This window comes from Schistocerca cancellata, chromosome 7 (assembly GCF_023864275.1).
Source record: "Schistocerca cancellata isolate TAMUIC-IGC-003103 chromosome 7, iqSchCanc2.1, whole genome shotgun sequence".
NCBI classification, from domain to species: Eukaryota; Metazoa; Arthropoda; class Insecta; order Orthoptera; family Acrididae; genus Schistocerca; species Schistocerca cancellata.
In genome coordinates this window covers 395,184,375-395,208,438 of record NC_064632.1, presented here as the reverse complement: position 1 = coordinate 395,208,438, position 24,064 = coordinate 395,184,375, and the positions used below count along the sequence as shown (strand labels likewise).

General features: G+C 39.5%; 1 protein-coding gene across 1 annotated transcript in view; it reads right to left on the bottom strand.

Moving 5' to 3' along the window:
- Positions 1-1,043: 1,043 nt before the first annotated feature.
- The window catches only part of LOC126092290 (uncharacterized), a 93,184-nt gene continuing 70,163 nt past the window's right edge, over positions 1,044-24,064 (bottom strand). Inside the window, exons 6-7 of the mRNA XM_049907809.1 lie at positions 1,968-2,125; positions 1,044-1,804 (exon numbers count right to left, since the gene is read on the bottom strand). Coding sequence (XP_049763766.1) covers positions 1,672-1,804; positions 1,968-2,125 — 291 coding nt within the window. The 3' untranslated portion in view covers positions 1,044-1,671. The remainder of the gene's footprint in view (positions 1,805-1,967; positions 2,126-24,064) is intronic.

Below are 24,064 nucleotides of genomic sequence, written 5' to 3'. Positions count from 1 at the left end.
CAACAGGTGTTAACGATGAAGCTGTGAAGAAAATTGTTCTGAAAAATCATCTAATTACTGTAACAGAAGTTTCTGAGGATGTTGGCATATTGGTTGACTCATCTCATGCAATTTTTATGGATTTTTTGGGCATGAGATGTGTGTCAGCAAAATTTGTTCCAAAACTTCTCAATTTTGATCAGAACCATCACATGAGCATCGTTCAGAAGCTCTCGAATGACATCAATGATGATACTGATTTGCTCAAAAAGGCCATAACTGGCGACAAAAGATGGAATTATGGTTATGATGTCAAAACCAAAGCCCAGTAGTCCCAATGGAAGCATCCCATAGAGCCAAGACCAATGAAGCACACAAAGTTCTATCAAATATCAAAGTTTTGCTCTATTTTTTTCAGTTATCATTGCATAAGGCATCATGAATTTTTTCCTCAAGGTCGTACGGTCATTAAGGAGTATTACCTTGATGTTATGTGCTGTTTGAAAGAAGCATTAATTGTGAAAAAACAATTCATGGCTTTTGCATCACGACAATGCACCTTCTCATTCATTGTTGCTTGTAAGAGATTTTTTTGGTCAAAAACAACATGACAATCATGCCTCAGCCACTATATTCACTGTATTTGGCCCCCTGCAACTTTTTCCAGTTCCCAAAACTGAAGAGAGCTATGAAAGGATGAAGATGTTCAACATTTGAGGAAATAAAAATTGCATTGCTGGAATACTCAAGGCTGAACCAAAAAGTGCTTATGAGAAGTGCTTCATGGATTGGAAGAAGTGTTGGCACAAGAGTATTGCATCTGAGGCGAATTACTTTGAAGGGGACAACATGAATATTGATAAATAAATAAAAAAGTTTTCATAAAAATATAAAGTCACCTTACATTTTGAACACACCTCATATCTAGTACATCTACTTACTACACTGTGTTAATCTGAGTTATACATTTCATCACCTCCAGAGCAATCTCTGTGATGTTGTGGTTGCATTTTTATTTATTTATTTATTTACTTATTTATTTATTCATCCATTCATTCATTTATTCACACACTGTATTTTTGAAGATTCCACAATGACATACTTTTTTAAATAGTAATCAGTAAAGAACAACATAGCTCAAATCACAGTATTGTTGCTCACAACAGCAACAAACTGCTTGAATTTAACAAAGAAATTATCCTCTATGAGACTGATAAATCTCATTGTGAACTGGTGTAACACTAAGACTAAATAAACAGCTTAATAAAACTGATACAAAGGGCACCATTATAATATTGCATGTACACTATCCCTGGAACACATAAGTAAATATTTTTTCAATTACTAACATTATAAGGATAAATACTTTAGTGCAGTGTCTGCATGTCTAAAACAAAGCAATAACTGTGTGCAATGAGATTTTTTTAAAATCCTCTCTCTCCTACATTTTATATGCTTAGTTCTACACAATATTACAAACAAAAAGAAAGAGTAGAATCTGCTCTTACAAAAGAAGAACAATCAAAGGATTTTTCAAATAATTAACAGTGATTCCATTTTCCTTCAGTATGAAAGATCAATTCACACCAGCTGTTGCTTAATTGAAACAGTAAAGGTGTATATTTACAGACTGTAACATAAAACACATTTTGTTACGTGTATTATTTTATGTAATATGTAAGCCCTGTAGCCCTAGTCTGTATCAGGAGGCATGAAGTCTGGAAGTATTTCACGTACACGTATACGCCACCCTTCAAGCCGTTCTTTACGTTTCTTTTCATCTCGCACCTTGTACCATTGCCTGAAGTAGCGGCAAAGCAGTGTTCTATAATGAAAATTAAAATCAATTATACTTAGGAATGGTGTGAAAAATGGTGTAACATACTACAGTTACGAACATTTAAAGAAATTTCTGTATACTTTTACACAAACGCGAACAATCATCAAATCAGAGAGTCGTAGATGTATACATAATACTGTTTGCATACCTATTATAATGCTCTAATGCCATTTGCATTACAGTTGCTTCATGAGCCAACTGTTCTTTTACAAAGCTCCTCCACCTTAGAAATGCCTGTCTTGTCAATATCCATACATCATAAAAATCTTCTGCTACTTGATGCTGCCTCCTGCTGTCAGTTTTAATCTAACAGAAAGACAACTGGTTATTAATTTTCTATCATTTTTACTTGATTGTTAACTTATGACATTTTTTGTATGAAACTTAAGAGAAATTTATTAGAAACACTTAATACTTGTAGTAACCATTCGTTTCTTGCTACTACTCTAAATGTCTGTCTTTCTTTCTTTCATTTCACCCTTTCCATTCTCTTTTGTTGTCACAGTATCTATGGCTTTAAGAATGAAATAAAAATTTAAACCATTTAAGTTCATGGAGAAGATGTTATCACAGATAATACACTAAAACAAAAAATTGCATCTCCATTTTAGAAATACTGGTTAATTTCCTTAATTTACTAAGAAAAAGTAAAAGTTATGAAATGGGAAAGAAAGAAAAGAACTAGACTCCTAGGTGAATACAGAAACAAGAGGCACTCAGCGGATCAAAAATCAAGTATTTAATTACAAACAGGTTGGCCTCACAGTCCTATTAATGTAATGTATAGATACAGAAGCCAAGATGCTAAACAGGATACACAGAGAAAGCTTGACTGTAAATTTAAAAAATCAAGCACTGGTAGTGGTGGAGAGAGGACAGAAAAAGGTGGAACGAACTGCAAAGAAACAAGTTGAGGAACATGAAGACATAACCAAACAAAAATATTATGTATGTCAAAATGTCAATCAGGCACCTTAACAAATTTTTTTCATCACCATGACCTGCTTATAACAAATCTGCCTCCTATTCACTCACTGTGTGTAGTCAATAGGTAACTTGTGGGGAATCACATTTTAAGTGCTGTTTGCTGCCAAATATCATTGGCCTAAGCCTTGCACTTTTGCCCAGATAGTTGGAATGTGTTTCCTTCCTGACACATTTGCGGACCAAGGTCTGAAATGGTAAGTTACATTTCTAACTACATGTTCAGTACAATCAAAGTAAATGATAATAAAAATGACTTAATAACCATGATGATACAATTCGTAACACTTGTTAAACCAAGTTTGCTTTTTATAATGCTTATTATGATGCTCTATCAATCCTGACCACACAAAATGTCCAACTGTATATCACTTACAACTGACAGCAAATGTTGCCAGGTGAGACAATTCCTAGCTATTATAAACAGGAGTTCCATAATCCAGCGAAATAGACGTGACAGTTGTGAGGAAGGACACTATATGGTATGGCGATCCGAATTGCTGGCCACTACATAGTCACCCTAGGATAGAGCGATGGCAGTCAGGGTGCTGAGTATTGATGACCTGAGGGAATGTGTAATGACCAGCCTCTTGTGACAGCAAGCCAGAGAATGCTCTCCTAAGTTAAACAACTTTTGTTGGCAATGCATTCCATACAACAAAATCATGCAGCACCCAAGACCAGCAATTGTGAGGATGATGTACGCATCAACTGCAATGCTGGTGGTATGAGGTGTCAACACATCCTGCTCAGCAGAGAAGCAACCAGCTGCAACTGTTGTCGGCAGTGCCAGATGGCTAGCCAAGTTTGCCTCAGCTCAGGTTGAACCCAAGCTCTCCATAGACAATGGCACATGCCGAATGAGCCCGCTAGAGTGGTCATAGTACAACATCTGGGAAGCCGGCCGGTGTGGCCGTGCAGTTCTAGGCGCTTCAGTCTGAAACCGCGTGACCGCTACGGTCACATGTTCGAATCCTGCCTCGGGCATGAATGTGTGTGGTGTCCTTAGGTTAGTTAGGTTTAAGTAGTTCTAAGTTCTAGGGGACTGATGACCACAGACATTAAGTCCCATAGTGCTCAGAGCCTTTTGAACCAACATCTGGGAACATCAGAATAGCTGGTGCTAGTAGACCCATGGGTGTGTTTAGTAGCAGCTGTGACTGTTGAAGACTCCTTTGGCATGGAGACTGAATCAGTGCTGAGGCTGGAGTCGGTAAGGACCAAAGATGAAGAAAAACACAGAGATGGTGGTAGAGAGAAGGTTGAAATGTAGCACAAACTTCAATGCAAGATGCTAAGATGCTTTTAATACATTCCACAATGAAACTCTGTCTCAAAATCTGGCAGATTCTGGTTGTATGTAAAACAAACCTGCAGAAAGACACAATCAATACCCTCACTGTGAAGTAACGATGGTGTTGTGTCACTAAAGCAGATTTACTAAACATGGTTTTCCAAAATTCCTTCACCAAAGAAGACAAAGTAAATATTCCAGAATTTGAACCAAGAACAACTACCAAAACGAGTAACAAAGAAGTGGATATCCTCAGTGCAGCAAAGAAATTTAAATTACTTGACAAAGGCAAGGCCTCCAGTCCTTTTTGTATACCACTCAGGATCCTCTGAGTATGCTGATACCATAGCTCCATATTTAACAATCATACACATCCAATCACTCGTTGAAAGGTCCATACCTGAAGGCTGGAAAGCTGCACAAGTCACACCAATACCCAAGAAAGGAATAAGGAGTAATACACTGACTTACAAACCTATATCCACTAATGTTGATTTCCAGCAGTTTTTTGGAGCATATACTGTGTTACTGAGTTATCCTGAAGAAAATGATTTATTGGCAAGCAACCAACATACATTCACAAAATATCATTTTTGCAAAACACACCTAGCTCTTTATTCTCAAGAAGTAATGAGTGCTATTAACAGGTGATCTCAAATTGATTCCATATTTTTAGATTTCCATAGGGCTTTTGACAACATAGCTCACAAGCAACTTCTAATAAAATTGCATGCCTATGGACTATTGTCTCGGTTGAGCAACTGGATTCATGATTTCCCATCATGGAGGCCATAGTTCATTGTAATTGATGGTAAAGTCATAAAGTAAAACAGAAGTAATATCTCTAATCCCCCAAGGATGTAATTTAGAAGACAATCTGAACGCCCCTCTGAGATTGTTTGTAGAGGATGCTGTCATTTAACATCTTATAAAATCATCAGATGATAAAACAAATTGCAAAATGATTTAGACAACATATATGTATGGTGTGAAAAGTGGCAACTGACTCTAAATAATGGAAAGTGTGAAGTCATCCACGTGAGTACCAAAATGAATCCACTAAATTTTGACTACACAATAAATCACACAAATCTAAAGGTTATAAATTCAACTAATTACTTAGGGATTATAATTATGAATAACTTACATTGGAACGATCATGTAGATTATGTTGTGGGGAAAGAAAACCAACGACTGTGATTTACTGGCAGAACACTGAGAAAATGCAACAGATCTATCTAGAGAGACTGTCTACACTATGCTTGCATGTCCTCTTCTGGAATATTGGTGTGGGATCCACATCAGATAGGATCGATGGAGAACATTGAAAAAGTTCAAGGAGGGGCACCTAGTTTTGTACATCAGGAAACACGAGAGAGCAGCATGGAAATATGTGAACTGCAGTGGGATTCATGATGCAGGATCTTTTCATGAAATTTCAGTCACCAAATTCCTCCTCAGAATGTGAAAATATTTCGTTGATACACATCTACATAGGAAGGAAAGATCACCACAATAAAATAAGAGAAATCAGAGCTCACGCAGAAAGTTTTAAATGTTCATTTTTCCCCACACACTATTCAAGAAGGGAATGGTAGAGAAATCTACATCTACATGGATACTCTGCAAATCACATTTAAATCCCTGGCAGAGGGTTCTCCGAACCACCTTCACAATTCTCTATTATTCCATTCTTGTGTAGTGCGCGGAAAGAACAAACACCTATATCTTTCCATTACAGCTCTGATTTCCCTTATTTTATCATGCTGATCATTTTTCCCTATGCAGGTCGCTGTCAACAAAATATTTTTGCATTCGGAGGAGAAAGTTGGTTATTGGAATTTCGTGAGAAGTTTCTGTCAGTATGTAAAACGCCTTTCTTTTAATGATGTCCAGCACAAATCCCATATCATTTCAGTGACACTCTCTTCCATATTTTGCAATAATACAAAATGTGCTGCCCTTCTTTGAACTTTTTCGACGTACTCCATCAGTCATATCTGGTAAGGACCCCACACCCCACAGCAGTATTCTAAAAGAGGATGGACAAGTGTAGTGTAGGCAGTCACCTTAGTAGATCTGTTACATTTTCTAAGTGTCCTGCCAATAAAACACAGTCTTTGGTTAGCCTTCCCCACAACATTTTCTATGTGTTCCTTCCAATTTAAGTTCTTCGTAATTGTAGTTCCTAGGTATTTAGTTGAATTTACGGCCTTTATATCTGACTGATTTATCATGTAACTGAAGTTTAACAGACTCCTTCTGGAACTCATGTGGATTACCTCACATTTTCGCACCATTCAGATATCTTTTCTAAATCGTTTTGCAATTTACCTTTTTCCAAAGCTGTTTCACAGAGGAAGACCGCACTGCACTTCCTTCTCTAAATCCTCGCACAAACGAAAAAATGGCTGACATCGAAATAAGTGTCCAAGGAATAGAAAAGCAACTGGAATCACTCAACAGAGGAAAGTCCACTGGACCTGACAGGATACCAATTCCATTCTACATAGAGTATTCAAAAGAACTTGCCCCCCTTCTAACAGCCGTGTACCGCAAGTCTCTAGAGGAACAGAAGGTTCCAAATGATTGGAAAAGAGCACAGGTAGTCCCAGTCTTCAAGAATGGTCGTCGAGCAGATGCGCAAAACTATAGACCTATATCTCTGGCGTCGATTTGTTGTAGAATTTAGAACATGTTTTTTGCTCGCGTATCATGTCGTTTCTGGAAACCCAGAATCTACTCTGTAGGAATCAACATGGATTCCGGAAACAGCGATCGTGAGAGACCCAACTGGCTTTATTTGTTCATGAGACTCAGAAAATATTAGATACAGGCTCCCAGGTAGATGCCATTTTCCTTGACTTCCGGAAGGCATTCGATACAGTTCCGCACTGTCACCCGATAAACAAAGTAAGAGTCTACGGAATATCAGACCAGCTGTGTGGCTGGATTGAAGAGTTTTTAGCAAACAGAACACAGCATGTTGTTCTCAATGGAGAGACGTTTACAGACATTAAAGTAACCTCTGGCGTGCCACAGGGGAGTGTTATGGGACCATTGCTTTTCACAATATATATAAATGACCTAGTAGATAGTGTCGGAAGTTCCATGCGGCGTTTCGCGGATGATGCTGTGGTATACAGAGAAGTTGCATCATTAGAAAATTTTTGTGAAATGCAGGAAGAACTGCAGCGGATAGGCACTTGGTGCAGGGAGTGGCAACTGACCTTTAACATAGACAAATGTAATGTATTGCGAATACATAGAAAGAAGGATCCTTTATTGTATGATTATATGATAGCGGAAGAAACACTGGTAGCAGTTACTTCTGTAAAATATCTGGGAGTATGCGTGCGGAACGATTTGAAGTGGAATGATCATATAAAATTAATTGTTGGTAAGGCAAGTACCAGGTTGAGATTCATTGGGAGAGTCCTTAGAAAATGTAGATCATCAACAAAGGAGATGGCTTACAAAACACTCGTTCGACCTATACTTGAGTATTGCTCATCAGTGTGGGATCCGTACCAGGTCGGGTTGACGGAGGAGATAGAGAAGATCCAAAGAAGAGCGGCGCGTTTTGTCACAGGGTTATTTGGTAACCGTGATAGCATTACGGAGATGTTTAGCAAACTCAAGTGGCAGACTCTGCAAGAGAGGCGCTCCGTATCGTGGTGTAGCTTGCTCGCCAGGTTTCGAGAGGGTGCATTTCTGGATGAGGTATCGAATATATTGCTTCCCCCTACTTATACCTCCCGAGGAGATCACGAATGTAAAATTAGAGAGATACGAGGGTGCACGGAGGCTTTCAGACAGTCGTTCTTCCCGCGAACCATATGCGACTGGAACAGAAAAGGGAGGTAATGACAGTGGCACGTAAAGTGCCCTCTGCCACACACCGTTGGGTGGCTTGCAGAGTATAAATGTAGATGTAGATGTAGATGTAGACCTCGCTGACAGGAAGTCACGAACCCAGTCACATAACTGAGACAAGAGAAATAGCTTGAAGGTGGTTCAATGAACCCTCTGCCAGGCCCTTAAAAGTGAATTGCAAAGTAATTATGTAGATGTAGATATGTCAGAATACCAGTACAAGGTCAGGACAGGACAGGTCTAACATCAGGTACAAGATACAAGTAGCAGATGAGGACTGTGGAAGCTGGTGGTGGGAATGGAGGCTACATCAGTGCTAATGCTGGAGCTGTAGTCAGGACTGAAGTTCAAGCACAGCACAGTGCCAGTGGCAGACATATTAGAAATCCAGCATAACATCAGGACACGACAGATCTAATGTCAAGTAACGAGAGACAAGTCCTCAGTGCAAGTGATCTCCCACTGGGCTGGAGGCCCAGATATACTCATCTAGTAAGCCTTGTTGTGACAAGAGGCCCCACTTGTTGTAGTGTATGCCTGGAATGTACTGCCCCAGGCATTGTTCTGTAACTGTCATTGCCCACTCAAGCTGACGCTGCAACAATTACTCCCCACTTATGAATTCTAGTCTGCTACCAAATCTGTAAACGTATTACAATTACATGATGCTATAGTATATACAACTCTATTTTCCCACACATATTAGGCACAGTGTGCCTCTATTCTTATTAAGTCATGACACATGGCGTAATGTATTTGTCTTCAACCTGCCTGTTTAGCAGGAGAGGAGAGTAGGGATCTGGACAACATCCTGCAACATTATGAAACTCTTACACTTAACCTGAACTATTCACAACAGTAAAGTAATCCATGGTAGAGACACTCACATTTTAACACCCATAAGAGCCAGAGAAACATCACTTAAACCCTAAACTTTACTGCTCATTAATGAGAGACCTATTCAGTGTATTGTGTTTTATGAGCCCTGCAGTCTCTTGACCATAGTCTTTAACCACAGGTGCTGTCCCCCAGCTACAACCTGTGTTTCTTAATATTACTCAAAAATACTTGATGTTTCTTCTTAGTCGTAAGTCCCTAATACTTGAATGTCCTTGCACCATGCATCACACTGGTTCAGACAATTATCCTAGGTGGATTTTCTGCTATTATGCCCACTGTACTCAAGGGACCTGGAACGGTTTAATGGTGACATGAAGATTAATAATCATCTTGCATCTACGGATCCCAGCACCTAGATACACTGCTTTGAGCCAGTGTGATACGATACAAAGATAAAAAACTCGAACCATAAAATGATACTGTTGCAATGCTGAGCTATGTTTCACTTTGTCAGTGCTATATCACAGTTTAGAGCTATCTTACTATATAACAGAGTAGGCATGTTGCACAGAAAGGAAAAAGAAACAAAAAGCTGCCTACACAACTCAGACACTCTATGAACATCAGACCATGTTTCTACTTATATCAACCCTTTGGAGAACTCCTAATCTACATATCAGCACTATTCACAACAAACCATGCCTACAATTGTCTACTATCTACACTGACTTATACTTCCCCAGCACCCATGGCCTTCCTCACTGAAACTATGCGCTCTCTCTACACTGCTTAGTGAAATGCTCTTTCCTTCTGCATACCCAAAACACCACAACATGTGATTTAGTACAAGGCCATTTGACTCAATAGGTTATATTGTGCAAACAAAACTGGCCCCTCAGGCCCTTCCCACATACCAAAGCTGAGTCTATGCCAATTGTAATAAGGAATGGGACAGTGGGACAAGGACAAAAGCAAGGAACAACATTGTAGCATCGCAACTTAGTTTTAAGTGAAACTTCTAGGAATTTGTAACTAAGCTGCAGTAGAGCATTGTATTAACTATCAATGGCCAGTGAGTGCAGTGTGGGTAACATGTAGGTTGTATCAACACATACACAAAAGGATTGTGAGATAGGGTAGCCACACTCAGTAAAACCTGCACTGTGCAGCAGTAATAGCCAGAGTGGGCAGGATGGTATCACCAGATCAGGGCCAAGAACCATGTTGTAAGCTATGTGACCAAATACCTTGATGAACTTGTGGATAGTATGCTACAGCGAATACAGGTATGCATAAATGCAAGAGGACGTGCTACTGGGTATTAGAAGTGCTGGTGTGTACAGCAATCTGGACCATCACCTCTGAAGGTCTCGCTGTATGGTGGTACAGCATGCAATGTGTGGTTTTCATGAGCAATAAAAAGGGCAGAAATGACCTTTCTGTTGATCTCTATTCCAATTTTCTGTACAAGTTCCGGAACTCTCAGAACTGAGGTGATGCAAAACTTTTTATGGTGTGTGTATTTTAAGTCAGGAGTTTTATTTTTATTTTATTTTTAGTAATTTAACTAATTAGGATTCTTCATATAAAAGGATTTTGAGAAATAGTAATTAGAAAAAACATATTATGATATGACAGCTCTCTATATTTTTATCTCCACTATGAATTTACTTTAACAAAAGTATTCTCAGCCTTAAAGATGCATCGGTGGTTAAATTTCTACAAATTATTGGTTGATTACTGTTCACTCATTGTCAGCTGGAGTACACAATGAAAGCACAAGAAAATGAAGCCACTTAATACCTCTGGAATCCCACGAATATTTTATTATTTAATTAATATTTCCACAAGACCATGGACTCAAATATAGTCACATTCCGGGATCTTTCCCAACATAGTTCATTATGAAGTGTCTAACAAAAATTAGAGTAATCAGTATACTTAGAGTACATCTCTTCTTTTGCTGTTTTCTGAGATGGGTTTTTATGGTGGTGGTGGTGGTGGTGGTGGTGGTGGTGTGTGTGTGTGGTGGTAGTAGAAGTAGTAGTGTTAGACATGTTCTTATATCATTTGAAAAAGACTCAGACACGGGATAAGCTGGAAATGTCTCCTCTTCTCTTCAGTGAATGAGATCCTACACAAGTAAACAGTAGCTTCCGTGATGATATTATGAAAGTGACAGTAATTCTTTATGCCAGTGATATTTATGTGTAGCAATACTCTGAAGGAGAAAATCAATAAATGATACACTTGGTCCATGGCAACAAGGAAGAATAAAGAGGGGGTTTGCTGTCCACACCAGGTAGCAGCTTTGTGAGAGTGACAAAACTGATGTTTCATCCTTGACACCTATCGGAGTTGGCAGACAACTGTGGAGCTTGTGGTGACACAATTAGTCGGAATATATCAATGAAACAATGAACTGTAAAATATCTTTGCTTTTAGGCTCACTGTTTTCTTGCCTTTTGGGGTGGCATGTTTCATTTGAGAGATTTTTGTTGAGTGTTTCATGTAAATCTCACTGTGTATTAAAGTCTGTGGCTTCAATAACAACCAGTATTTCTGGTACTTACTGTGGATTGATGTTTTCACAAGTGGTGACCCCACAGAAAGCCATGAATCACAAGAAACACATCAAGTGTGAGGATACTATTAAAACTTTCATTTGCTGCCTATGGTGTATGTGATGACAAACTACAATTCATTCTGACAATTAATGCTTTAGGCACTTAATCTCTTTGTTATTGTCAGACATTGTTCATAATATGCTGTCTAATTACAATAACACACTCTTGAAAGACCACGTGCTCCACAGCATTCACAGATTAAGAGACCTGCGGTTAGTATCTGCAGAAGGTATGACAATGCCACTAGTCAACACAGTCAGCACAGGTGCAGCACAGGCCAATGGTGACTCAGTAACAACGGGGGAACAAAACCCTGTGAAGCTGCCATGTGAACTGAGCCATGGGAAACAAAGTGTCCTAACCCATGTAGAGACATGCACAGCAATATGCTCAACACACGGCTGGTGACTAATGACTAAGCACATGACAGCACTCGACACAAAATGCTAGGCTAGGTCCACAATGGTTTAATGCTGCAGGAGCACTGGCCTACTCTATTTACTGCTGCTCATAAGTATACACTTCTGTCAGTGGGTCTGCCTATATGACATGACATGCGCATCTTCTATGGCAGGTGTCTGAACTGCTCGTGTCTGAACTGCTCCACTGTTCTACCCATGCCAGCTCAATTGCCTACATCTCAACATTTGCTGGTAGGGATATTAAACCAGGTATTCAAAAAGTTTTAGAGAATGAGTTTATTGGTGATACATCTCTGTCTGAATTATTGTGTGATCTAAGGACACCAGTCATTGAATCTAAAGTTTCCAAGGTGATGTTAAAACAAGTGTGGTTCAATAACTTACCTTTTGCTATTAAAACTCTTGTGATTTCAAATAACGCCATGGACATAGATTCTCAGTTACTCAGAACTGGCCAAATAAGTAATATTTTGTTGCGTGATGATGCCAGTGAGGGTCCACAAACTGGTAATGGCACTGCAGGTTTAGTTACTTTGCCTGCAGCTAGAGTGCAGCAGCTCCCACTATCTAAATGAATCTGCTCATTCCCATGCAACTTGAGCAGTTTCAGCAACAATTAAGGCAAACTACAGAAACACTGCCAATTCATGAAAGCACACAGCACAGCAGCTGGCACAACTCCCAACATGAGGTCAACATACAACGACATAACTGGTATTTATATCCTTTTGAATGTGGACAATCAGTAAGAAAATGTACAGCTCCTAACAGCCTCCCAAACAACAACAGCAAATGGGAATAGGCATGACCTGTCAACCTGTTGCTCTGAACTGAAGAGCTTCGGCCATTTCAACACAAGAAGACAGATTCCTTCCCAGTATCGGCTACGTAGATTTCTCAGGAATGCCAAATTGACAGCCTGTTATTAACAGTCTTGGTAGATCACATCACTTGTATGTCCAGGAACATATTCAATCAATTCTGGATCAATGTGAGTGTCTTGCTGGCAAGATTAGAAAAGCAACCTTCAGTTACATCCAGGCTCATCATAGCTAATAATTCAAAATTCCTACTTTTGGTAAATGCATCAAAGTGGTGAAATTGGGTTTCCAGAAATAACTTCAGTGGATTTTCTTGACTGCCAATGTCACCAAGCCACTTCTTGGCACTGATTTCCTGCACCACTTTTACACTGACATTTCCTTCCACAAGGCTCAAATCTGCATAAACAATAAGATTGTTTACTGACATGCAATTTCTTCAAACAGCCCTCATGTTTTGAATTGCACCTCTGCTACAGGTGTAGTGAAAAGTGACCTGGATTCTATGGGCTTGGCTGTCAACACCAAAGATTCATCAAGAGAGGAACTTCATACAGTAGTGTGCACTTACAGCAAATTACAAATACCTGATGAGTTAATGGCCCTTAGACAGGTGAAGACAAACATTGCTAAAGAAAATACAGTTCTTGTATCTGGAAAAGAATCAAATACTTTGAGAAGGTTCAAACTGAAATAAGGAGTTTAGGTGAAAATATTTCTTCCAATTTATCTCTTCAGCTACCTCGACAGATATTAAACAAAAATCTGCACTGCTCTCTAGTATCACACGCAACACTAGCCATCACACTCCAACTACTCCAAGACCACAGGTAACCTTTAAAGTTCGCAAGTTAAGACCAGAAAAATATGCTGCAGTGAAGAAAGACAGGTATTATTAGCTGTTCTGACAGACCATGAGCATCATCCTTACACTTGGTAAGGAAAAAGGACAGATCCTGGTGACTGTGGTGACTATCATACTTTGAATGCACTTTCAACTCCAGACTATTACCCAATATGCAATATACAAGACTTTAGAGAAGCATTCACAGGTGCATGGATATACAGCATGATCTATTTTAAGAAGGCATACTATCAGTTTCCTGTGGTGCCTTCAAGTGCTCCATAGTTTGCCCTAGTGTTTTGCATATTTGGACGATGAGTTACTTTTCTAAATATTTCCATCAGAAGATGGCATACATTAACAAATTATTTCTGTTAGACTTTCAAAGAACATGTTGCAGATGGACAAGGACAGACACGTGTTCTCATGCAGAGAAAAGTGGAATTCTTAGGCCATTTGATTAACCCTTCTAGCATCATGCCTTTACAGCATAAAGTTGATGTGATTCAGTCTGTACCTATTTCAGATATCTTCCAACAGATATGCCATTTTATGGACATGGCAAACTTCTACACGTCATCTTCCTCGTACAGCAGCCTCACAGGTGCCCCTCACTGGCACATCATAAGGACTAAATTCAAGAGGACAATGTCACATCACTTGGTCTCCAAAAATTTTACAAGAGTTTGATACAGCCATATCCAGTGCAAGCATTGCCATCTATTTAGTGCACTCTGTCCATTCTGCTCCCCTCGTCACTGTGGTAGACACTAGCCAGGTAGTGATAGGGGTAGCACTTCACTGTCCAAGTCACAAATTTAAGGGAGTGCCTCTGACAGAGGATTGTTAGTTGTTTATGAAGCCATTAAGCACTTCTGGCTGTAAGTGAAGGCATGCATTTTCACAGTTTCCACTGATCAAAAACTATTTAGTTCACTTTCAAAACACTGTGTGAATCCTTATCACCAAGAAAATTCTGCCACTTGGAATTCACCAGTCAATTTACTACTAACATCTGCCATGTAAGGAGGGCCACTAATGCTGCAGCTGAATATTTTTCCGGAATTAGTATGGTTTCCATGTAGCTAGCAATGGTGCAGGACACTGATACGAAATTATCAGGGGCCAAACTACTGGGTTGCAGCTAAAGAAACTTACAATGAAACAATATTCCAGTACGATTTTTCAGAAACAAGTTTTTGATTCTAGCCATGGACTCGTACATTCTGGGGTCAACTGTCCAATATGTATGGTGACTGATGCATACATATGACCAGGCAGCAAACATGTCTGGATAAAGACTTGGTTGGCTTGCCAAATGGCTAAAGTGGAGCATCATGTCTGAAAACATTCTGGGTCTTTCAATGAACCTACACAGTGTTTTGCAAACATACATACCAACTTCATTGGACCTCACTCCTGTACAAGATTTTAAATACATCTTTTGGCTACTGAAGGACTCCCAGCTGGGTGGAAGCAGTGGATATTATGGACATTTCAGTAGAAATTGAGTTGCAGTCTTTCCTAAACAATTGGATCTCTCAGTCTGGATGTCCCACCAATGTCACATCTAACCAAGGACATCAATCTGAGTCCAGTTTGTTCTATGAGTTGGCAAATGCATGTGACTATACACCGCCATACCACAAGCTATTATCCAAAACGGGATGGTGAAACAATAGCATTTTGCATTTCTACAACCTGGAGGACCTCCTCACTATGGATCAATTGGAATGAAAGTAAATCTAATCTTCAAAATCTTCCCTAATGTGCCATAGCTATCTGTGCCTATCTGCCCTACCACTAGATGCAGCAATTAAATCTCATATTGGAACTTCTGCAGTGGAGTTCGTGCACAGTGGATCACTCAAGACTTTCTCTGGAATTTTTTGAACAGTAACATGACCACCCACTGTAAGTCTCTCCATTTCATTGCAACAAGTGAGGCAGCACCTCTCCAAATTTCATCCATCTCTGGCATTCAGGAACATGGGCCCTAATATGTTTATACACAGGGAACTATATATGTGTTCTCAAGTTATGTTATGCACTGACTCTGTCAAAGCTCCATTGCAAACATAAGGTCTTTATCCTTCACTGGTGCCAACACACTGTTATGACATGGGTTTACAGTAAGCCCTCTACAGTGTTCTTGATGATGATATTTGGTTTGTAAGGCACTCAACTACTTGGTTATCAGCACCCGTACACATTACCAACCCTTTTGCTGTTCAGGCTCACCACTTTGTTGAATGATGATGAAATGATGAGGACAACACAAAAACCCAGTCCCCAGGCTGAGAAACTCCCCGACCCTGCCAGGAATCAAACCCACGACCCCATGATCCAGAGGCAGCGTCTAGACCACAAGCTATAGTACAGTGTCCTTGGAATTTACAAACGTGCTTACCATCTTCAAGAGAGCTACACTTTGGGCCAAGTCCCCTATCAGCACCCACAGGCTAAATCACCAAATGCAGCTGCTGCCAAGACTATACCATCACCAGACTAATCTACATTGGCCTCTCAAACAGCTTCTTGTGTAGTAACACAATTTTTGAGCGGAAGCACCGAAATGTAACTTGTCTTCATTTCCATGCTCTCTGTCTTCATGCCTTTGGACTGGCATGTATTGTTCAAGTGAGTTCTGTTATAGTGTTTAATGTGTCTCTCACTGAGTGTTAATAAAGTGTATAGCTTCCATATCAACCAATGCTTTTAGAGGATCAACATTTCCCACAAGCTTGTGGACTGGGCATGACCCTTTTGCAAACATACATTTTACCATTAAAATTGTATGTAAACAAAAGTTAGTCTCACACAGAACTTGAGACAATGACATCATTAATCTAAGGTTTGATATCTATATATATCTTTTTCTTCAGGGGGAATTGTTAATATAGGTTATCAATCACTAAGCTGATTTTACGATTTGGTTTCACTGTGAAAGTTGTCATGCTGTAAAATAAATAAAACCAATCTTTTATTAATGAATGTACTGTGATCATAAAACATTGAATTTGTGGTTGGAAAAGAGGATCCAGTTTAGGGTCTACTGAGTGAAAAGTGTTTTTCCACAATATGTGTATCTCATCGTAAGTTTTAGTGTAAATGTATTAAATTATAGTTTCCTTCAAGATCAGATTCTCTAATCAGTCATATGTGTTTACCAAAAAATACACACCTGTTACATTTGCTAAATCAAGTAACTGCAACAGCACATTCTTGAATGCCGCACTCTTTCGTGAACTGTTTTAAATTTTTTAATTATGTAGTGCAAAGACAAGTATTTGTGTTAGATCAAAATGATCTGAGAGAATTTCCTTTTGCCTGTTTTGAAACTTTGTACAGCAATGTATTTTCTTTTACTGTCTACATATTTGGAATAGTGTAATCAGAGCTATTGTTGGTATTATTGTTTTGCTTTAAATTATAATATCTGTGCATCTCATGAGATGCAAACGTGTGTTTTCTGTAACAAGATTGAATAAAATATTTATATGTTTTTATATAAGAAAATGGAATTATTTACAAATGATTTCATGTACAATTTTAGTTGTGAGGAACCTGATAATGCATTTCTCTTTTGGGGGGTGGGGGTGGGGGGCAGAATTACTTTTTGATGGTGATAGTGATGAAACTGCAAGCTGTTTATCAGAATGAACATGATAAGGTTATTTATTCAGATATTACACTCACGTCTGGCACTGAAACAGTGACTGAATAATAGCCAAAAGAAACAGGCAGCTGTTTAGCCAAAGTAGCCCAACTTAAAAAAAAAGGCAATAGAGGTTGATTATTTAATGAACTGAGATGTCAAATAGTCATGTCACTTGGTATTTATGGATTAAGAAGGGCTACAAGATAGTGAGATGAAGGTATCTGCCTACTGTTTGCAACTCATGAACTTTAGACGCTTATCTGAAAAAAAAAAAAAAACATGAAAGCAGATACTACTATAGAATATCAGACAGCTGATGACTTAATCATTTCATTTTGAAGGCATTGCTCATTTACACAGTATTTGCCTAAGAATCCAAAGAAATACAGACTGAAAAGAAGTTTCTACAGTAGAATATAGAAATTTCTATTTGTACACATTTGAGGTATATGCATGAAAGCAGTCTAATGGTTTTTTCAGGCAGTCTAATTACAAGCCAGAATATTTATTGAATTTAATCTGACTTTAGTGGGAACATTACTCAAAAATAAACATTGAAATTCCTGATGAACTTCTTCTCAATAAACGCTTAGATTATGAGTTCAAGTTTACCTCATTTTATGAGAAAAATATGTATTGTGTTTTACATTTTGAGGAAGTCTCACCATTTAGTTCTAATATAATGAATGCAAAGTGATGCCAACATATAAGGGTTGGAACTTAAATGAAGCAACTATTTATTCACAGCCAATACAAAAGAGTTACATGTTTGCACCTGTTCCTGTCCTTCAGAGTAGTTCTCGCTTCCTGCACACGAGGTCCCGGGTTTGATTCCTGGTGGGGTCAGGGATTTTCTCTGCCTCATGATGACTGGGTGTTCTGTGTCTTTCATCATCATTGACTTGCAAGTTGCCGAAGTGGCGTCAGCTAAAAAGGACTTGCAATTTCAGCAGCCAAACACCCCGCATGGGGTCTCCCGGCCAACAATGCCGTACGATCATTTCATTTCAGTGTAGTCCCCAGCATTGTGTAGAACCCATTGCCAGCGATGTGGAAGGCATAGTATTGTGTAGCAGAGCGTGTTCTGTTGATGGTGTGAATGGAGCGGTTTACTGCCTGTCAAATCTCTGGAAGCAAATGCCACGAAGTGGTTCCTTCATCTTCATTATCAAATCAAAGTCAGAAGGACCTAAGTCCTCGGAGTATGGTGGATGGTGCAGTACTTACCAGTCCCATTGACCAAAAAGAGCAGCCACAGCTTGAGCTGTATGTGTCCGCACATTGTCGTGCAAAATGATGGGTGGGTTGCACAGAAAGTTTTGCCGCTTCTTTTGCAAAGCTGGTCACAAGTTATTCTCCAAAAACAAACAGTAATACTGTGCACTTGATTCTTTCTGAAGATGAAGGAACCAGTTCGTGGCATTCGCTTCAGAACTGTTCCAGAGATTCGACAGGCAGCAGACAGCTCCATTCGCACCATCAACAGAGCAGGCTCTGCTATCGGTATACTACGCCTTCCACATCACTGGTGATGGGGTCTACACAACGCTGATGACTACTTTGAAGGACAGTAACAGGTGCAAACATGTAACTCTTTCATATCGCTTGTAAATAAATAGTTGCCACTATTTAAGTTTCAACCCTCATACTCGAAGATGCAGGTGCATGCAAAAAAACTGTGACTTTTTACAATTACACAATGGGAGGATTGGACACTTGTAAATACCTATGCTACATGTACAATGTTGGGCACAAAAGAGTCACATGACCCCTTTTTATGTCCCACGTATTCCCTGATTGGTGTGCTAATGTGGCCCACCCAGTTACTGCCCACACCAAGGTTGATCCCTCACCTGTGGTCGAGTGGGAGATTGGTTCAAAGTGTGGCAGTCAGAAAAAGATTTTCTGTGCCAGATGTAGTCACTTGTCCTGTTTCAGAGGAAGCCTCTCAGCCTGCAAGATTTAGTCAGTCACAGGGAGAGGGAGGGAGAGTGGGAATTCCAGGTAGTTGGAGCTCCAATGTTAAGTGTGTAGTGGAGTCCCTTAGGGAAGTGGCTACCACAGAAGGGAAGAAATCCAGTATGCATTCTGTAAGTATAATGGGAGGAGTCATTCCAGATGTGGAACAGGTACTTCTTGATGCCACAAAGAACACAAGAGTATAGTGAATGGCAGCTGGTGGCTCATGTTAAAATTAATGATGTGTGTTGCTTTGGATGAGAAAAGATTCTATCTGATTTTAGGAGGCTATCTGAATTGCTAAAAATTATCAGTCTCACTTGTGAGATAAATCAGGATTCACAATCTGTAGCATCATCAATAGGGCTGATTGTGGACCTCTGGTACAGAGCCGAGTGGAGGGTCTGAATCAGATACCCACATGATTCTGAGACTGTATAGGCTGCAGATTACTCGACTTGTACCGTAGAATGGTGGAGTTTCAGGTTCTGCTTAATACATCATGGATTCACTACATACTGGAGGTTTCTGCACAGGTAGCAAGGGATGTGTGGAATGGACTGGGTGGATTTTTAGGTTCTGGTGTCTTGGGAAAATACAGAAAAGGCTTCAGTTTCAATAGGTGCAGGACAAACACAGGACAAGGGTAGATGTAGCAGCAATCATTATTTTAGACCTAAACTGCCATAGCTCCAAGTGCAACAGAAAGCGCTGAAGTTCAAAAAGTTATAGGTACCAAAAGCTGCCTACAACCAGAGGTAAGCTTAGTTAAAATATCAATGGTGATGGATTGTTTCTTTCACCAACTGTGACATAGTCGCATACACAAACAGTGATCCAATACTGTCACATGTTTTTTATTCCAGTCTTTGATCACAATATCAGTTCTTTACACGATGACCAGTTTCAGTCCGTATGACCATCCTCAGATCTTTTTTACACCATGTCTGAAAGTGATAAGGCCATAATGGCATTGTCAAAACATATAAATATAATCAGCACAGCATTGTCATATAGATCTAAAATAAGGTGTAGAATACGCCACATCATCCACACATCCCTTAGAAGTAGATAACTCAGTATAGTGAAGAAGCTCAAATTACTTACTAAAGGCAAGACCTCCAGTCCAGGTTGTATACCAACTAGATTCTGTTCAGAATATTCTGATACAGTAGCTCCATACCTACCAGTCTTAAATAACTGCTCATTCATCAAAAGATCTGTACCTAAAGAGTGACAAGTTGCAAAAGTCACACCAATACTTAAGAAAGGAAATAGGTGTAATTCAATGAGTTAGAGACCCATATCACTGATGTCAATTTGCAACAGGATTTTGGATCATATACTCTGCTCGAACATTATGAATTACCTCCAAAACAAATGGTGTATTGATGCATACTCAGCATGGTTTAGAAAATATCATTGTTTTTAAACATAACTAGCTCTTTATTCATACAAAGTAATGAGTGCTATCAACAGGGAACCTAAATTGATTCCATACTTCTAGATATACAGAAGGCTTCTGACACCATTCCTCACAACAGATGCATATTCAAAGCGCATGCCTATGGAGCATCATTTTAGTTATGTGAATGGACTTGTGATTTCCTACCAGAAAGGCCACAGTTTCTAATAATAGAGTCATTAAGTAGAGCAAAGTGACACTTGTATACCTCAAGAAAGTGTTATAGGACCTCTGCTGTTCCTAATCTATATAAACAATTTAGGAGACAGTTTGAGCAGCCCCCAAGTCTTTCTGTAGATGATGCTGTCATCTACCATGTAACAGTCATCTAAAGATCAAAACCAATTGCAAAATGACATCGGACACTATATCTCTATGGTGCAAAAAGTTGAAGTTGACTCAAAATACGGGGTTATTACAAATGATTGAAGCGATTTCACAGCTCTACAATAACTTTATTATTTGAGATATTTTCACAATGCTTTGCACACACATACAAAAACTCAAAGTTTTTTTAGGCATTCACAAATGTTCGATATGTGCCCCTTTAGTGATTCGGCAGACATCAAGCCGATAATCAGGTTCCTCCCACACTCAGCGCAGCATGTCCCCATCAATGAGTTCGAAAGCATCGTTGATGCGAGCTCGCAGTCCTGGCACGTTTCTTGGTAGAGGAGGGCTAAACACTGAATCTTTCACATAACCCCGCAGAAAGAAATCGCATGGGGTTAAGTCGAGAGAGCGTGGAGGCCATGACATGAATTGCTGATCATGATCTCCACCACGACCGATCCATCAGTTTTCCAATCTCCTGTTTAAGAAATGCCTCTTCCGTAAGATTTTCCAAACCGTCGGCTGTGGTACGTTTAGCTCCCTGCTTGCTTTATTCGTCGACTTCCGCGGGCTACGCGTGAAACTTGCCTGCACGCGTTCAACCGTTTCTTCGCTCACTGCAGGCCGACCCGTTGATTTCCCCTTACAGAGGCATCCAGAAGCTTTAAACTGCGCATACCATCGCCGAATGGAGTTAGCAGTTGGTGGATCTTTGTTGAACTTCGTCCTGAAGTGTCGTTGCACTGTTATGACTGACTGATATGAGTGCATTTCAAGCACGACATACGCTTTCTCGGCTCCTGTCGCCATTTTGTCTCACTGCGCTCTCGAGTGCTCTGGCGGCAGAAACCTGAAGTGCGGCTTCAGCCGAACAAAACTTTGAGTTTTTCTACATATCTGTAGTGTGTCGTGACCATATGTCAATGAATGGAGCTACAGTGTATTCATGAAATCGCTTGAATCATTTGTAATAGCCCTGTAATGAAAATGTGAGGCCATCCATGAGTACTAAAAGAAACCCATTAAATTTTGGTTCCACAATAAACCACACTAATTTAAAGGCTATCAAGTCAACTAAACACCTAGCAATTACAATTGTGAACCACTTAAATTAGGAGTATCACATATGCTATGGGGATGGAAAAACAAAGAATGAATTTTATTTCCAGAAAACTTAGAAGATGCAACAGGTCTAATAAAGAGACTGCCTGCACTAAGCTTGCCCATTCACTGCTAGAGTACTGGTGTGTGGTATGGGATTCTTATCAGATAGGATTGATGGAGGATATTGAAAAAATCCAAAATAAGGGGAGCTTGTTTTGTTTTATCATAAAAGAGGCAAGAGAATTTCACCGATATGATAAGTGAGCTGGGGTGGCAATCATTGAAACAAATATGGTTTTCATTGTAGCAAGATCATTTCATGAAATTTCAATCACCAAATGAATTCCATTCTAATTTCCAGAAGGCTTTTGAACCCTCACAAATGACTTTTAATCAGCCTGGGTGACTATGGAGTATCATCTCAGTTGTACGACTGGATTCATGTTTTTCTATCAGAAAGATCAAATGTTAATATGAGTCCTACTTCCACACTTCCACTAACAACACACACACATGAAGCACATTACATAGTCACCTCATTGTTAAATGGAAAAACTGATGGCACGCAGGACACACTGAAGGCAGTCAACAACATGCTCTCCAAAGTGGAGTACGCACTTTATTCTTAACTATAATGTTTTGTGTTGCACAACAAATGTGGCTGCTGTTTCCACTAGGCAGGGCCTCCACCTCAATAGGTATGGAAAGGGGAGGCTGGCAAAGCTTACAGGAGACAGTGTAGTAGGTGGTGGTGGGATCACTCATGGAAAAATTCCTGCAGTAGTTGGTGTTAGAAGTGCACCTTTTTTAGATTAAAGTCAGCTGATAGGTGTACCTGCTTAAAGGAAGTCCCTCTAACTAATGGCTCACCTTCAGAGGATGTCATGTTTCCAAGTAGAGAAGGAATTAGCATATTTCATCAAAATGTAAGAAGTATTAGAGATAAAGTTAGTGAACTGCTTGTAGATGTTGACTCTGATATTATTGGTATATCAGAGCACCACTTAAATAACCTGACAATTCAGAGACTTCCTTTACCAGGATACAGATTAGCTGGCTGTTTTACAAGGAGTTCCTTGCGGGGTGGGGGAATGGCTATGTACGTAAAAACAGTATTCCATTTGAGTCCACAGACGTATCATGGCACTGCACTGAACAGATATTTGAATGTTGTGCAGGGGCAGTTGGATTTAGCGAAACTAAACTTCTAATTATTGTTGTTTATAGGTCCCCTAACTCTTACTTCAGAGCATTTCTGCTCAAGCTGCAAATGGCTTTTGATTCACTTTGTAGTAAGTACCAGAAATTAATTTATGTGGTGACTGCAATATAAATTTTGTATATGATGGTGCAGAAAAAAAGATGTTGGTAGATCTCCTAAATTCATATGGCAGATTGTGTTGTTCCTAACGAGGGTGCAAAGGAAGACTAGCACAGCCATAGACATTATTTTAATTCATTCTTGATTACTAGATGGGCATTCTGTTAGTAAAAGGGTGAATGGCCTTTCAGACCATGATGCACAAATTTTAACACTAAAAGGCTTTTGTATTCAAACAATGTCACTCGTAATTACAAACTATTTAGGTAAGTTAATCCAACAGCAATAGAGAGTTTTTTAAACCTTGTCAAGGAACAAGAGTGGCAGGATGTTTATAATGCTGATAACATAAGCGATAAGTAAAATGCTTTCCTTAACACATTTCTCATGCTCTTTGAGAGTTGCTTTCCATTAGAATGTTCTAAATGGGGTACTAGCAGTAACAGGCAGCCCGGTTGGCTTAATAGTGGGATAAGGATATCGTGTAGAACAAAGTGGGAATTATCTCAAAATGTTACAAGTAGTCACATTCAAGCTACAGTAGCCCATTACAAACAGTGCTGCAAGGTGCTTAAAAACATTATTAGGAAGGCAAAAAGTATGTGGTATGCAAATAGAATAGCTAATTCACAGGATAAAATTACAACCATATGGTCAGTTGTGAAGGAAGTGTTTGGTCAGAAGCACAAGGCCG